The 16,271-nt window shown below is 44.4% G+C and overlaps 1 protein-coding gene across 1 annotated transcript in view; it reads right to left on the bottom strand.

The window, feature by feature from the left end:
• Positions 1-16,271, bottom strand: part of LOC108918712 (insulin-like growth factor 2 mRNA-binding protein 1) — a 37,443-nt gene that overhangs the window by 3,909 nt on the left and 17,263 nt on the right. The window contains exons 3-10 of the mRNA XM_018726194.2: positions 7,160-7,208; positions 5,862-5,913; positions 5,531-5,594; positions 3,050-3,310; positions 2,341-2,475; positions 1,822-1,944; positions 1,103-1,238; positions 434-556 (exon numbers count right to left, since the gene is read on the bottom strand). Of these exons, the coding sequence (XP_018581710.1) occupies positions 434-556; positions 1,103-1,238; positions 1,822-1,944; positions 2,341-2,475; positions 3,050-3,310; positions 5,531-5,594; positions 5,862-5,913; positions 7,160-7,208 (943 nt within the window). The remainder of the gene's footprint in view (positions 1-433; positions 557-1,102; positions 1,239-1,821; positions 1,945-2,340; positions 2,476-3,049; positions 3,311-5,530; positions 5,595-5,861; positions 5,914-7,159; positions 7,209-16,271) is intronic.

Below are 16,271 nucleotides of genomic sequence, written 5' to 3'. Positions count from 1 at the left end.
TGTTCAGGGTAAGTACCTAGGCTAACATTAAGGGTATTATAGCAGGATGGGTTCTTTAAGTCTAAATATGGCAAGTATAAATAATACACCACCTGTTTCCCCAATTATTTTATAATAATAAGAATATATTATCCTGATATAATGTTAATTAATACATTAATTATCAGTGGGCTGGTGATTCTGCCCGCTGTGTATGTGTGTGTGTGTGTGTGAGAGAGAGAGAGAGATTGCCCTGTGATGACGGGGAGAAAATCATAACACCCAGAGGAAACTTACATGAACATGGGGAGAACATGCAAACTCCACACAAACAGTACCAAATTCCAACCCACATCTCAGGAGCTGTGGGCCACCAGTTCTGCCTGCTGTGCTGCCGTGTTGCTCAGTTCACCTGAGCGGATCAGAGCAGCGTGGCTTGGACTGCAGAACTTACTCCGAATGGGCTGTAGGGGGCGCCAGAGACAGCGTTCCCAATGGGTGGGGGTGGCACCGATGCGGATGGGGGGAAGAGCCCCAGTGCGCTGAGGTTGAGTCCTGGGATCAGATGGGTCTGTTGCTGGAAACATGAGAAGTGACAAAGAGAAGCTGCGAGTGTGATATAAACAGGCCCTCACACCTCAGAGTGTGTATTCACACAGTAAGGATAAACTGTATACAGTACTTAAGGATCACATGTCTGCAGCCATGCCTCTTTCTCTTAATTTAATGCACAAATTGTGCATTAACCATGTACAAAGTACTCATAAAACTTACACAGAGCAGGAATAAACCATATGTAGAGTATTCATAAACCATACACACAGTACTCACGAACCATGGCAACTTGTCGACTGGCCGACTGATGCTCTCAATTCAAAGCTCTGTTGTACGGAGCCTGGACATGTGTGTCAGCGTCTCTTTTGACAGCAGCGTGCGATGTGTGATCCAGGAGGATCACTATGATGTGTGCTGTCCGTAAACTGACTCCCCAGCAGCAAACTGACAATCCCAGTGTCTCTCCGTCCCCAGCGGCCAGCGTGTCTACGTCCTCACTGAACTCCAGCCCCATGGCAATAACAAGCTGACTGTCGACACACACGTGACGGCAGATGGAGAGACTCACGTTCATGGCGGCAACGTCGTTGTCGTAGGCCTCGCGCACCTTCTTCATGATCTCCTGCTCAGCCAGGCAGCATGCCTCCACAGAGCCCTTCACAGTGATGGTCCTCTCGGGGTTGTACAGGGTCAGATCCTGCAGCCTGGACGCAGGACAACTCATGGTGAGCAGCTTCACCTATCAACTGGACCAGAGTCTTCAGGTGGTTCATAGCCAGCAGGTGCTTCTGTCCCTCTGACCAACAGACTTGTGGTCATTTGTCCCAACATGAGAGCAATGGCATCAATGGCCAGAACCACTGGACCGTCAGCCTTGCACAGTCAGCTCTGAGTTGCGACACATTTTTTTATTTCCTTCCATTCATTTCTCTGGCATTTTTTCTCCAAGGGACTTACATGGATTTACTCTTTTATACAGTAAGGTATTCATTACTGTATCAATTCAGGGTGAGTTCCCTGATCAAGGGTGGAGTTCAAACCTGTAACCACTGTCCCCATTCCAAACTTAAATTAAATAGGCGAGTCCCACAAGGTTTCAAACACATCACAATGTGTTAACGTTGCTGGGTTCCCCATTCAGTGAAAAAGTGTGTGTTTCACAGAATAATGGTACTCTAATGGAACAAGAGTAAAAGTGCAGTAAAAGTGCAGTAAAAGTGCAGTAAAAGTACATTTGTGTCATTACAAGTGATTTTATACTCAAGGACTTGGGTGATTGTAACTCACGGAGATATGGTAATCTTGGTTCCTGTGTCCTGCTCCACCTTCTTCAGGTTGCGTCCCTCCTTGCCGATGAGTCGCCCAACAAAGTTGTTGTGGGCCAGGATCTTCAAGGGCACCTCATCTGCCCTGAGGGCAGCACAGCATACGGAGCATGAGTAACACACACATGCTTATTGTTCAGAAAATACACATTAAGCGTCATGTTAAAACACACTTGGTGTCCAGTCAATATGCACATAAAACCTGTTTGAAGGGAAAACCAGAAATTTTATGTAACACACTAATATTAGACCTCCTTCGTGTAAAGCTCTGACAATGACAATGGCAACCAATGACAAAAACAAGCAGGACAGTTCACTAGGACTGCTTCTGCATGGAGCTGAAAGACCACGATTGTTGACCAGCCGTATGGAGCAGAGACAGTAATAAAAAAAAAGAATTTTTCTGCAGATTTCCACAATAAATTGTGGAGAAGAAGAAGGGCTCTGACACAAACACACACACACACACACACACACTCACGTCTTGGTGTCCTTGGCCTCCTGCTGCATGATGTCCAGGATCATCTTGCAGGCGGCAGAACAGCCCTCAGGGGTCGAGTGGATGCTGATAGGCTTCTCGGCGGCACCAGCGTTCTCCTTACGGTGGACATCGATCCTGCAGCGGAGGGGACAACAAGGATGGCCATGTCACACTGTCCCAGCTGGAGAGGGACAGTAACACAGCTCAAGAAGACACCGAAGGCATGGCACAGTGGGTTAAAGAAATTCTGACAGGATAATACATTTATCACACGTTAAGTAAAAAGCCTTGACAAATTTTTACACAAAAATTTTTACACTTGTGTTGCATGTTGAGAGTTGTATTCTTGCAAAACCTTTATTATTGACAAATATATACATTTCACAGATATTGAAGTAAAGTTGCTGTTTAACAAACTCTTTGTACTGTAGCATCGGGGAGAAAAGGAGCGATGATCTGGCTGAGAGGGAGGAGGGAGTGAGGAGGTCAGTTTGAGAAATACGGCAATTCCTTCCCATTCTGCATTTCCAAAATAAAAGGAATGGTTGCAAATCACTTAAAATACTTTCTGATTTTTATTTCTTCCTTTTTTAAATTGTGGGAAATATATATTTCATTTAAATAACACTGTTATGCACTGGACTGTCCGGTCGTTCCAATATCCGGTTACCTACAGTGTAGTTGCACTCAGGTGACCTCAGAGACTCACTTGCTCTGTGTCTGCATGGTGATGTTGCGGATGGTGGCGCCTTCCTTCCCGATGATGGCCCCCACGTACTGGGTGGGAACGAGCAGGCGCAGGGGCACCTCTGTGTGCTGATGCTTGGGCGGAACTGGAGAGCCGTGCCGGGGGGCACCATGGGGCCCATAGCCGGGGTGTCGCCCGTTGTCGGCACACGTCTCATCGGGGATGTAGGAGACCCGCAGGGTGTTGCTCTCCAGCTGGTGACCGTTGAGCTTCTGAACGGCTCTGGAAGAGCAACGCGGAGAAGAGAAAGGCAGCATGAAGGACCCCCCACGAAGGAGCACCACAGCATTGGGCTAGTTGTAGAACAAGGGCACTTTCTGCTCCAGTACCGAATGCACTGCTCTACCAGTGTAAAAAGCCCCTATTGTTTTGGAGAGAAAAGCTCCTAAATGTCATCGGAACGACACAGACAAGCAGTACGATGAGAGTGAATGTGCGAGCAAACTGTGCTCTCCGTCACTTAAAAGTCAGTGTTTGTGGCACCACTGTGCATATGGGCAACATCTGCACGCACAGCACAGGAGGCGATACAAAGGACACACACATTCATCAAATGATGCCTTTCATTTGTTCTGTAAAATCTGCCCGTTTGCCGAAATCCCGCTGCGATGGGGTCGAGTCAACATTATTTCTTATGGAACAAAAATTGGCGCCTGGATGAAAAATGTCAGCCGAAATTAACCAAATTACCAAAGTAAAAGGTAGTATTTTAACACCTGACAGTGACGACAACACCACCACATATTGTAATTTGTTCCTAGATTGTCATTCAATGTATTGCTTTCATTCATTCATTATCAATAACTACTTGTCCAGTGTCGAGGTGCATACTGTATATTTTAGACATGGTTAAAACGCTAGTTGAAGAAACAGCTACTGGGCTTTTCTCTGTAGGGACAAACCTGTTGTAACAGAAGAGAAATGCTGTGTCTCTTTTTTATTAGTGTTTGAACAAAGCTGTGGTTTTACCCAGTTCCTGGGAACCCTGTATTTTACAGTACAGTTCTCCTTCTGAAGTGCTTCGCCGTTGAGTGCTCTGTTCTCCTCTTTCAAGGCTCCTTTTCCGCAATACGTGCGCAGCAGAGTGTGTGTTTTATCTGAACTTTAAACACTAAACCCTTTTACTCCCTTTAAATTGAGATGTGGGTGAATGGTGTTTGTGAACTGAACAACAGCACTGCAAACATTTACATTTATTTATTCAGCAGACACTTTTCTCCAAAGCGACTTCCAATGAACTCCATATAGTGTTATCAGCCCACACACCTTATTCACCAAGGTGACTTACACACCCAGGAGAGAAGCACATGGAATCACAGAAAGCCTCCCTCCTGTTTTTTAGCAGCACTTTTAATGCTTTAATTTTTCCTTTTACCAGGCTGTCCTTACACCAGCAGGCAGACAGACCGAAACCTGCACAGTAACTGCACTGCCCACGGAGGGACTGGTTCTCTCTAGAAGCTACACAACACGCTCAACTGTGTTTTCGGGCTCATGCGTGTCTTTGGCGCTTTGGACAGCAGCGTCTGCTAAATGACTAAATGTAAACTGGCTGCTTTTATTAATCATTTTCATTGCCCTGTATTTTAATCACTGCTCCCCTCATTGAACCTCCACTGGCTGCAAAAACACAGAGCAAAGGCCACTGGCTTATTACATCCACTCTTTTTACACCCACTGTAGAAGTGAAAGGATCACATAATGGGCAAAACTGCTGTTGTACTGAATAATAAGCCTGTTGTATGAAAAGGGTGTATATTTTCATGAACCACTACAGCGGTTTTTCTTTGTACTGGAGCCCATCACACAAGGGTTGAACGTATGTGCTTAGTACGACTGTATTCAACAAATGCCTTTTTCTGAAGTGACTTACAATCGTAGGTATGTATGGTAAGTGCCTTACAGTTTTTTTTTATCCTCTGATCGTGGTACTTGCAGCATCTGCAGAACAACTTACTAGAGCTATTCACGGTAAGGAGTTTGTTCAAAGGTTTGCCAGCAATGCTGGGATTTGACCCCACAATCTTCAGAGGGGCAGGCAACAGTTTTAGCTGCACACTGCACACTGTAGGTTTTTGCAGCGAAAACGCATACTATACTGGTGTGCTGGTGCACGTGTTGCCTGGACTTTGAAACATCTCTAATGGAGGGACTAGCCGGGAACGTGGAGACAGTGCGGGACACGTGGGAGCGCTGCCGCTGTAGGACTCCGCCCTGGCCGTTAGAGGGCAGCACCTGCCCACCCACACATTCAAAGTGCTGTCGCGGTGGAGAGACGGGCGTAGTGGAAAGAGTGGGAATAAAGACGGGCTCATCATCCACAAGTAGGACGAAATAGAGAGTTTTGAGCTGTGCAGCACTTCCTGGGCTCTTTCCGGATTAGAGCGTGTAGAGGAAAGAGTCAATAAGGCTGGCGGTCCAGAGCCCTGGGCTTCCACTCACTGCCGGGCCTGTTCCCGGGTCCCGTAGGTCACATTCACCACCGCCGTCTCGCTGTCAGTGTTCACTGCGAGGAAGAGGAAGAGAAAGAGACTGTTTCCTGTTGCCAAAACACTGCAGTGCGAGTAAATGAGTCCATTCCCGCTAAGAACCGGGTCCACGTTAGGACTCGACCTGATGGACGTGCTGCTGAGCCCAGATTTAATCGAAAGAAAGAAAGTGACAGGAAGGGAGTGGGGGCAGGGCTGAGGGATGATGAGAAGAACGAAGAACCCGCTTTGCCAAGTTACAGAAGAACTTTGGAGCGGCTCCAGAACCAGACTGGATGCTGTACCTTGTTCACAGTTCTCCACGGCTCCAAACTGTGCCAGCAGTCCATCCAGAACCTGGTAGGAGCACGAGGACACAAATGACGGCTGTGGTAAGAACAGCTACGTAACAGTGCTCTGATTACAGCTGTAAGGCACACAGTGCGCTGTACTTTGTTTTTACTGTGTTTTGCTCCCAGGGCCCCGTAGGAAGAGTACAGCTCAGGACTGAGACAAGTGGACACTGCAATGGAGCTCAGCACCATGAGACACTTTGGAGAGGCGATCACTTACATTTATTCATTCAGCTCACACTTTTCTCCTAAAGTACTTACACTGTTAAGGTTACAATTATGTACCCATTTAGAGGGCTGGGTAATTTTACTGGAGCAATTTAGGATAAGTACCTTGCTCAAGGGTACTACAGCCAAAGGTAGGAACTGAACCTGCAACTTTTGGGTCCGAAAGCAGTAGCGCTAACAGCTACGCTACCGGCTGTCCCCACAAGCTGTCCGTTGTCCTTGAGGGGAGAGCAGCAGTGTGTTTTCACACACATTTGGCTTCAGTGCCAGGCCTCCCATTACACCGTTTACTGTCAGATTGAAATTTTTTGCACAAAAAACCAAAGAGGCCTCTGGAAGAGAAAAGCCCATTTCGGGAGTGCTGGAACGACCCAAAGGACACTTTCCTTCACTGTGTCCGGTAATATGGTAATATTGTGTCCTTAGCTGATGGTAACTCATTTCACTTTCCAATACTTCCTGTGAATATTAAAACATGATTCCGTTGGACCCAAACCTGAAAACCCTGGTTACAGGAACAGCCCTTGGTTACCACAGGTCTGGGGTAAACAGTGTATGTGGGCTTTTGTAGATGATACTATGAGCACTTTGGCTGTGTGTTTGTTGTAAAATGAGATATTTCAGGGTTCGAGAGCAGTGTGGTGCAGTGAGGAGCAACTCGGGACCTTTCCCAAATGGGCCAGAACCATGTCCCATGTACCATGTTCATGAGGGGCTTTCCCTTCATTTTCAGCCTGAACGTGTTCCGCTTGAAAAAAATGTCCGTTGTTTGTAGGTTATTTGAGTTCTTGTCACCAACGACAGGCTAACAGTCGGAAGTAACATCTGGAAGTAACATTTTGTTGATAAAAGCGAGTCTTCATGAGACACACGTCGCAAACAAAAAACACAAAATCTTCCACCTGTGTGTGTGTGTACTGATCAGTAGCAAGTGGTATCAGTAACACTAGCGCTATTTACATTACTGCATTACCACTGTACACTGGTACACTGGAGACATGCAGTGAACCAAAACCACTCACTTCCCACTGCAGATGTGGCGGAATGTTCCGGATCTGGAGCTTCCTGGTTCTGTAATGAGAAGAAAGCGTGAAAAGTGACAGAAGATAAAGCAAAGTTCCCGATGTTTTTAGAGCATGTCAGCAAATGGAATATTTATTAGACGCAGAGTCCAGACTTGTTGTCCTGAAAGCGGCGGCCAAAAACACGCAGACATGTTCCCGTTCCTGCCGTTTTGGACAAATCCGACACAACATAAATGTTGTGCTCGTGTCACAAAAATGATTCCAGTCATTCACTGCATTGGTTCACAACGAGTCATGGTTTGAACACAGTGGAAACCTGTAGTGCCTGGCAATCTGTGCTCACTGTACACAGCGCAGTGCGGATGTTGACAAGGAAGCAGTGCGTTGTCATCATCGTCATCATCATGGGTCCAAAGGAAGATGCTACAACCATTACGTTACCAACATATTGAGGAACATCTCATTTTCCACAGCAGAGGTGACCGAACGAGCAGGTCACCATGTGACCTGGAGGAGGTGGACTGAGAATCCATCTGCCCTTCTGGTCCCTTTATGACTCTTTCCCACTAAATGACTCTTTTCCCATATTTATACTAAAAGAGCTTTGATGTTATTATGAAAACGTTTATGCCAGTGACAGTTTCCCAGAATCACCGGATTGCAGGTTCAACAGTCGCGATTAAACCCCCTCTTGACTGGGTCTCAACGGGAGCAAAATGCTATAGCGCCGAGGACTCCGATGGCCCCAGGTTCAGGTGAAATATCACCGCACACAGGAAGTGGTAGCGCTCATCGCTGCTCTTCTCTCACAGCAGCAGTGGCTTTCTTTGGCATTTCGACTCCTTCGAGCACTCGGGTGCGGTGGGAATGCAGAGGGAGTGAGTGAACACTGAGTACCGATGACGAAAGGGCGTTTGGAGCCGCTCACAGGCCGCCTCGCGCTGCAGACCATCAGCTCACATCCTCCAGGAGGAGGAAGGAGACAAAGCGGCGCACAAGAGACGCCTCTCTGTGAAGAGCCTGTTCCAGATGTGAACGGTGCCGCACAGCAGCCCCCCCCCAACCCCCAGCTCTCTCTCTCAAGCTGTTTATGTCTTTGACGACAGCGGCATTTATCCACCCCATTCATAAAGTGATCTCAAGTGAATACAGGCTAAAAACATGAGAAAACTGTGAGTATAATTACATAAATGCGACTGAAACAGGAAACTTGCAGCTGCTCTAAGGCGGAATCAGGCGGAAGCGAAAGCCGAAAGCTAAGAGAAAGTGAGCAGCTGCCACTGGGCTCCGTTCGTAACAAAAACTTTCAGTTTTGTTTTGTTTGTTTTCATTAGCCACTTCTGCATGTACTTTTCTTCAAATGGGCAACTGTGTTAATCGTCATTTTCTTTTCTGATGTCAATCAGACATGCGGAAAATAGTTATTGTACCTTTGTACACTAATAATTCAAGTACTACTTAAGTCCAACCCATATATTTGTGAAATACACACAGTGATTTCCTCTGCAGCCAAAAATGTCATTATTTCATGGACAAAATTTCATTAAAAAAATGTACAGATTCCTCAACTAATAAGAAACAGCAATAACTTTCAATGTGGGCAGCAGATGGTGCAGTAGTTAGAGCGGCTGCCTCACACTCTAAGAACCAATGTCTGGAATCCCATCTCCTGCTATAGTAACCTTGATCAGGGTACTTACACAGTGCTGCTCATTAAATATCAGCCACCTACGTACTGAGCCGAGGATTTACACCAAACTCTGTCTTAGCCAAGTCTGTTTTTGCCTCCTGACCACAGCGCACCCCAACAGGGACTCGGCTGAATTCACTCTGATCATCCTTAAAAGAACTGATTATCATGGAGATTCTGGGGTCAAAGAAGGAATCCTCAGTAGTGTAGGGGAAAAAAAAAAAAAAAAAAACACATCCACACTGTCCACTTTCACAGAGGGGGAAAAAAAGCAGTGCACACACTACTCAGTTTTAACATCACATACCTCAAACACCTTGTTCGGAAAAAAAGCAGGGAAGCAAAAACAAAACAACGATCAAAAGAATAATTCATTGTGAAGGACCCCTCACCTTAACCATCTTGCCTGTCATCGCCTTCTTTTCCTGTCTTGCAAATTGCGTATTAACCAGTACCCCTCAGGCACCAAAGCCACTGGGGGTGAAAGGTCACCCCACAAGACAGGGAATAGGAGACACTGATGTTACATTAACCCTCTATCAGCCAGATCTGAGCTTTGTCCCAAAACACAAAGAGGTTCTGTCAGCACCCCAGCTGGCTGATCCACCGAAATAGTGTCAGGTATCTCCAGTGTGCCACGGGTTCCACACCTAATCATTTCACTGATGTCCGGGCAAGAACATAATACCACTAGTGGGTCCTTACCTTACAAAGACAAGTGGGACCAGAAATCTGTTCATAACTTGATTTGTTCATAAATCCAAAGTCACTTTTACCACTGCATCACTATCAATAAATGTTTCGTAATACAGATGTCCCTCACTGAGTCAGGTTCTCTAAAAACTCAGAAACAGTTGTAATGGACAAGAAATTCCTTGGGGAAAAAAAATTCTTCCATTTTCTTTACCCACTCATCCAGTTAAAACAAATGGCTGAAAATAAAAATACATTCTCTCCTCAGTCTTATACAATGCCAGCTGAGTCCTCTGATGCGCCTTGTTTTTTGTTATTGACCACCAGCACCCAGGAACACCAGACACGAGCTGTAAACACTGTGGAAGTGATCTTAATTCCTCTGGTCCAACATCCCTGATCTGTTTGGGTGTGTTTTCCTGCCTCCTAAATTCTAGGTCCAAGTGTGCAGATTCACAATCCAGTACACTGAAGCCTGCCATGTTCACCATAATATGTTTACCAGCACTCATGTTATGAATAAAGGTTTGAAGATATGAATATTATCAATTTATTTTTAATTAAACTTATCTGTTTTCAAACATGTATTTAATTTCAAAGTGAACTATTGCATTTATTCATTCAGCTGACACTTTCTCCAAAGGCACTAACAATGTTAAGGTACTTACAACTATTTACCCATTTATACAGCTGGGTAATTTTACTGGAGCAATTTAGGGATAAGTACCTTGCTCAAGGGTACTACATCTGGAGGTAAGGCTAAAACCTGTACCCTTTGGATCCAAAAGTAGCAGCTCTAAACACCACGCTACCAGCTGTTCTTAAGCTTTAACATCCACCCGGAGCTTGTCACCGATGTCCATGCTGTCACCATGTTTAATGTGAGCTCACTAAAAAGGGAGACAATCAGCAAGCAGAGGGAAAAAAATCACCAAAAAATCCTGAGGAACAGTAATTTAAAAACATTCATCTTGGCAGAATATTTGAGAAGTAGCGGTTAACAATGTAGACCTATCCCACTTTAAAATACAGTAGAGAACTTGTAAAAAAAGACAAGAGAAAATGCAGAGAGACCTCGCACATGTGGTGTGCTAAGAGAGGAGCAGGTGTAGACTGGGATCATGTAGAACACGACTCTCTAGCTAATGATTACTGGACTGGTGCCACTTGAGCTGTTCAATGATTTACAGAGGCCTCTTACATAACTTTTAACATATATACATATATCTACATCTGTATGTTTAACATTGTTTTACTCATTTATCAGTTCAGCAAAATACTGAATTTTGGTCACTACTGTACAAAACTCTGCAACTGAGCTCTGCAACTCAAACTCAGAAAAGTTGACCAATGCAAAGAGTTTGACTATTGCGGTCATGTTATCTCTTCCACGTCATTTCTATGTTGATCGCACTCAACTGAACCTCTTTCTGCCCCAGCGGGAGCCTCCATCCACACAAGTGGCTGCTTGGATACCACATCTGATTGGTTGGCCTATCATCTCCTGCTGAATACATCCTACATGGAGTCTGCACTCACTGCAGCCTTTGCTTTGTCTGTACAAGTGACCCTGACCGTGGGCAACATGTACTCCAGGTGATCACAAATGCCCTCAAGACTTGTCTTCAACTTGTGCAAGAATTCCCACATTGCACCTCTCCTGGTCTCCCTTCGCTGCATTCCTATCAAAGCCTGAAGCAGGTTCACAACTGTGCTATCGTACCAATGAATCCCATCTCATCATAACCCTAACTCTAACCTGAACCTTAGTCACCTTAACCCGGCAACAGTGTCATCTTCTAGTTTCCCGGCTCTCTCATCTCGGAAGAGTCAGAAAGGAGCTGACACACATGGTGCTAATAATCACATACATGGTGTTACCAGGAGGACTTGTAAAGTGGATTATAGTCTGCAGGTATTTTAATGTTGTCAAGACGCAAGTAGGAAATATTGACAAATATTGATTCACTGTGCATTGAGGCAGCACTTAGTTAATTCTACTCCTTCTACCTGCTCCGAGTTTTTTATTTAATTACCATATACATATACTGTTTACCATCAAGCCACGTCTGGGAAGAGAATCAGCAAAAAAAAAGCCCATGAAAACGTAAATGAAAAGACAATACAATTTCATTCTGTTGCAACTGTTTTCAACTGTCCATCATGTGTACTATATTTTACTGTTAAATGCCACCGTTCTGCTATTCTGAGGTACAAACTACTGGAACTATTACAACCATTAGAGTAATAAGTCCATCCAAACTATTAAAAAACAAAGGGCCTCCTAATGGAGCATTAGAAATCTTAGAAAGCACAGGAAATACAGTACTAGTGTTCCATTTGCTGGATGAACACTATGAGCAAAAACAAAATAAGGACCCTGAAGCAAACAAGAACAGACAGCATTTGCATTAAATTCCATAAGCAGGAAAACTGGACCTTTGCTCAGTTCATCGTGAACTCAACAAAGAGCTCTTTGACACAGAAACAACCAGTGCCTCGTAGCCAAGCGATGCATTAACAGCAGTTGCTTTTTGCACTGGAACTACCGTCCCTCTACGTTTTCATCGTCCCGAAGACGCTCTTAATCCGTTCTAGGTCCCCTTAGCCAGTCGAGTTCAAACCAGCAAATATTTCCTACTAGCTTTGCACAAGCTAGGAATACATCGGAACTTTCACATTTCAGTTCAGAAGGAATTTGAGAATTATTTTTTTTCAAGATGTTTAAAACAGACAAAAAGGAAATAATGCCACACATTAAAAGCAATGAGTATTTACTTTTTAGAAAATCCAAGATGGGTCAAAATGATAAATGCTTTATAAACTATTGCGTGCCGTCCTAAAGAATAACTGTCTACCCCTGGGATTGTATATGGTGTTGATATTTCTGATTAGCATATACATTATGGTCATTGTGACCCATTTTATGAATTGGTATATGTATGGGTCAGTTTTTCAAAAAATAATTATTTACATTTTAGTAATGCAAAATATGACATTTTATCATTTTTACTGTGGCCCAGTAAACAATGAGGGAAAGCAGTATTCTAGCTATCAAATCAAAGCGGGTCATTTTGAGCCCACTTTGGCATTTGGGTCAAGAAAGACCCCACTTGTGCATTCTAAGGGTTACATTCTCCAAAAATTTAAAGAATTGAATAAACAAAATGTTAAATTAATTTCACATTTTGTGACTCTAAATATACATCTCCATTGAACCCATAAGTGCATCTTATGGGGACTCAGTTTAAAGAAATTATTAGTTATAACATTCGGTTTTTCGGGTTGATTTTTGATGTTAGGCCAATTGAAAAGGCATAGTTTAATTATGGGATGGCAAAACATGATGCTGAAGCACATTTGGTCCCATGGTAAAGGGAAAAAAAAAAAAAGAAAAAACATATGCTGGGGTCAGAAAAGACACCATGAGTGCAGTGGATAAACATGTCTGTAAAAGTCTTTGAAGTATATCAGAAAAATGTTTTGAATCAATCTACATATCAAATGCCAATTTGCCAAAAAAAAACCTGCTTTCACTTTGTCATTATGGGGCATTGTGTGTTGATTGATGGCAAAAAAAAGAATCGTTTCAATCCATTATGAAATAAGTATACAACACGGCAAAGTGTGGAAAAAGTGGAGGGGTCTGAATACTTTGACGGCACTGTAAATAAAGTGCTAAAAATATGAATAATTATAACAGTTTTGACTGAATTATAACTTCAATTGTCTGTGATGTGACTGAACAGATTTGCACAGGTAACATATTCAGCACACATATCCTGTATTAATGTAAAGTACGACATTGGAACGCACTGGAAATATATAAAGAGTAATTATCAGCCAAGTGGGGGTGGTTTACTTTTAACATTATGTAACTATGTAATTATGTACATAATTTGAACATGGCTGGGAAGACTCATTGCCAGCAATAACAGCTGGTATCAAATGCGTAGAAAGAAAGAAAGAAAGAAAGAAAGAAAGAAAGAAAGAAAGAAGAGGCCACAATGAGCACAAAGTGAAGCGCTAAAGATGCTTTAGAAAGAAAAGGAGATTTAAAAGGAGCTCAGTGTGTCCAGCTCAGTGTGATGAGCATCACATGAAGCACCAGCCCTGAAGTCACAACAATGCTGCTTTGCTCATCTAGGTTATTTTAGTGCGTTCTTGGGTTAAACTGTGTCCACTAAAACAACAGAACTGTACTGAAGTAGGCAAACAGAATCCATGTAAAGACTGTAAAATAAAACACAGGTCTTCTACAGGTATTTTTAAAGTGGTTATAGCAATTAATTTCAACTAGCTTGCAAAATATTGCACAATTCATGGTAATTCCTACAACTTTCTGATATTTTACCATTACTATGATTAACTCCGAAACACATAATATGAAAATATGAAGAACATTTCTGCAGTGCTTTTACTGTCATGTTAAAATGGCCTGGAGCAAAACTGTTTCAGATCTTCAGCCCACACCCCAACACCCCACCCCGCACCCCAAGGCCCCCCTTTTCTCGCATTCTTGTGGAGCATATTCCTGTAAGAAGAGGAAGGGAGGGCCGCTGCAGACAAGAGCACATCTCGGCCCCATGTTCCAGGATGCCACTCATTCCCAGTTTGTTGCCAGTTCATTCCCAGCTCTGTGCGCTGACCCCTGAGTGGGATCCGGAATGCTTTGGGACCACACCGTGAGGGGCCTGCAGGGCAGTCGGGAGCAGGGGGAAGGGCAGAAAACTATATACTGAGCTGGGAAAGGGAGCTGGAGTTTCAGCAGAAGTGTGAGGCCTGCAGTGAATGTGCTACTATGGTATACTGTGGTAAACCACTCTTCAGTGAGGAAAAACTAGTGAAATCAATTTGGAGCCCTAAGGTAAATATCAAATATAATTCCAGAAACAGTGTATAGTAAAAGTTATAGTAAAAGTTTTAGCTGGAAAAATGATGCAGCTTTTGAACAGAATTTCAGTGTTAAATATTAAATTAAAGACAAATATACGCTCTAAAAGCGAAATGTTCTCATTTTAAAGACGGATCGCCAAAAATAACATTCTACACAATCCTTGGAAAATGCATATGTTTCGGGCACTGAGCAGACTTGTTAAAACGGCACGCTGGGTTAGCGTACAGCGAACGGCCGCGCGGTCCGTTAGGTGGCAGAGGGAGCGCGCCTTCGCCGTGCACGCGCCTCCGCGCGCCTCCATTTTGTGAGTTCCGCCCCCGTCGCGTGTCTGCAAATGGGTGAAACGGGCGGAATAAACGCGCCTTTAGCTACAATGTGACGAACGGGGCTTTTAGTAACAAACTGCAGACACACACGGGAAGCAGAACCTGGAGCCAAAGACACTTCTTCCTGCAAACAGTGGGGTGCGTCCTTTTGGAGAACTTGACACACTGGGACACTAACAAACAGCCCCGTTCGCCCATCAAGAGACGAGTTTCAATAATGTGGCCACATGTGACGTCATTCAACCAGCGAACAGTCGTGCAGAAGAGGTGCTCCGAACACATAGCGCAGGGATTTTTTTTTTCCCCAGAGGGTTCCATGGCATGTGGAACCCTCTGGACAAAAAAAAAATCTCTGCGCCGCTTATACACTTAATTACATTTTCAAATGACTTGCGGAACACCTCACTGCAGTAAGTCATTTAAAACATGACGAAATAGAGGACGATTGCAAGAAAATCAACACCTAGACGAATGAAGAGTTTAAGGCCCGTCCGCTCCTCCTGTTAAGTTCTCGCGCGCACACTTGGGGTGAAAAGTAACTGCAAAGTTTCTTTACTGCATCTCACATCCTTCGCTTGGGTAGGAATTCACTTTCGCAATGAATGATACTTCACTTGTGTCCTGTCTTACCACAAACTCCAGGCTAGTTCGACAATGAACAAGTGGAATCGGAACACGAGTATTCAGACTTCGCGACCTGTACGTGACACTTGATAAAGGAGGAGCTCCTCTTGCCTTAGTTACATGATACCCTTAATTTTTCTACACACACGACGTGTCACGTAATTCTGACTGATTATGTGTGACCTGTGGAAAACTGGAAAACGCACTGATAAACATTTTAGCATTAACGATGACTTACGCCTAGAAATTTGATTAACTGTAACCGCGTACGAAGTGACTCCGTAACATCTCGTATTTTCTTGTTGACACTGTTCACGCACTAGAGCACGTGTCCTATGTGTTAGCAATTTTTGTGCAATGAAATGCTCATCCGAGCGAAAGTAGCACTGTTTGCACTCTCCGATGAGGAGGGCCGTGTGTGAATGCTGCACTTCAGCTGTTTTTTTTTTTTTTTTTTTTTGTTCTTGTTGTTCCTGCCGCTATTGCTGCTGTTTCTCCGGTCCTGCCTGTAGGGGGCGCCCCGCTGCGAGGGCAGCTCTGCGTTCATTCATAAAGTCTGCAAACTTCTGCCGACCAATGGCTGCGCTGCAAAAGGCGGCGCCTGAGCGCCCAGCCCCGCCCACACAAGGGGAGGGGAGGGGAGAGAGAGGGGGATGAGCGCACGCAGCCCAACCGAACGCTTCGGCACTAAAGGCGAGGCGCGAGCTGAACAGTAGACTGGTCAGCAAAGGTAAAGAAAGGGGGCGGGGCCAATGGGGGCAGGGGGGGCGGGGCACTCGTACTGGTTCCTTTCTCAGTTTTTCTTCTCTTTGCAGCAGGAAACACACAAATAGCGTATTTAAGAGTTATGCGTTTTAAATCAGTACAGTCTTACACGTT

Source organism: Scleropages formosus, chromosome 21 (genome assembly GCF_900964775.1).
Source record: "Scleropages formosus chromosome 21, fSclFor1.1, whole genome shotgun sequence".
Classification (NCBI taxonomy): domain Eukaryota; kingdom Metazoa; phylum Chordata; class Actinopteri; order Osteoglossiformes; family Osteoglossidae; genus Scleropages; species Scleropages formosus.
Note: the sequence above shows the minus strand (reverse complement) of the source record. Positions and strands in the feature narration are given on the sequence as shown.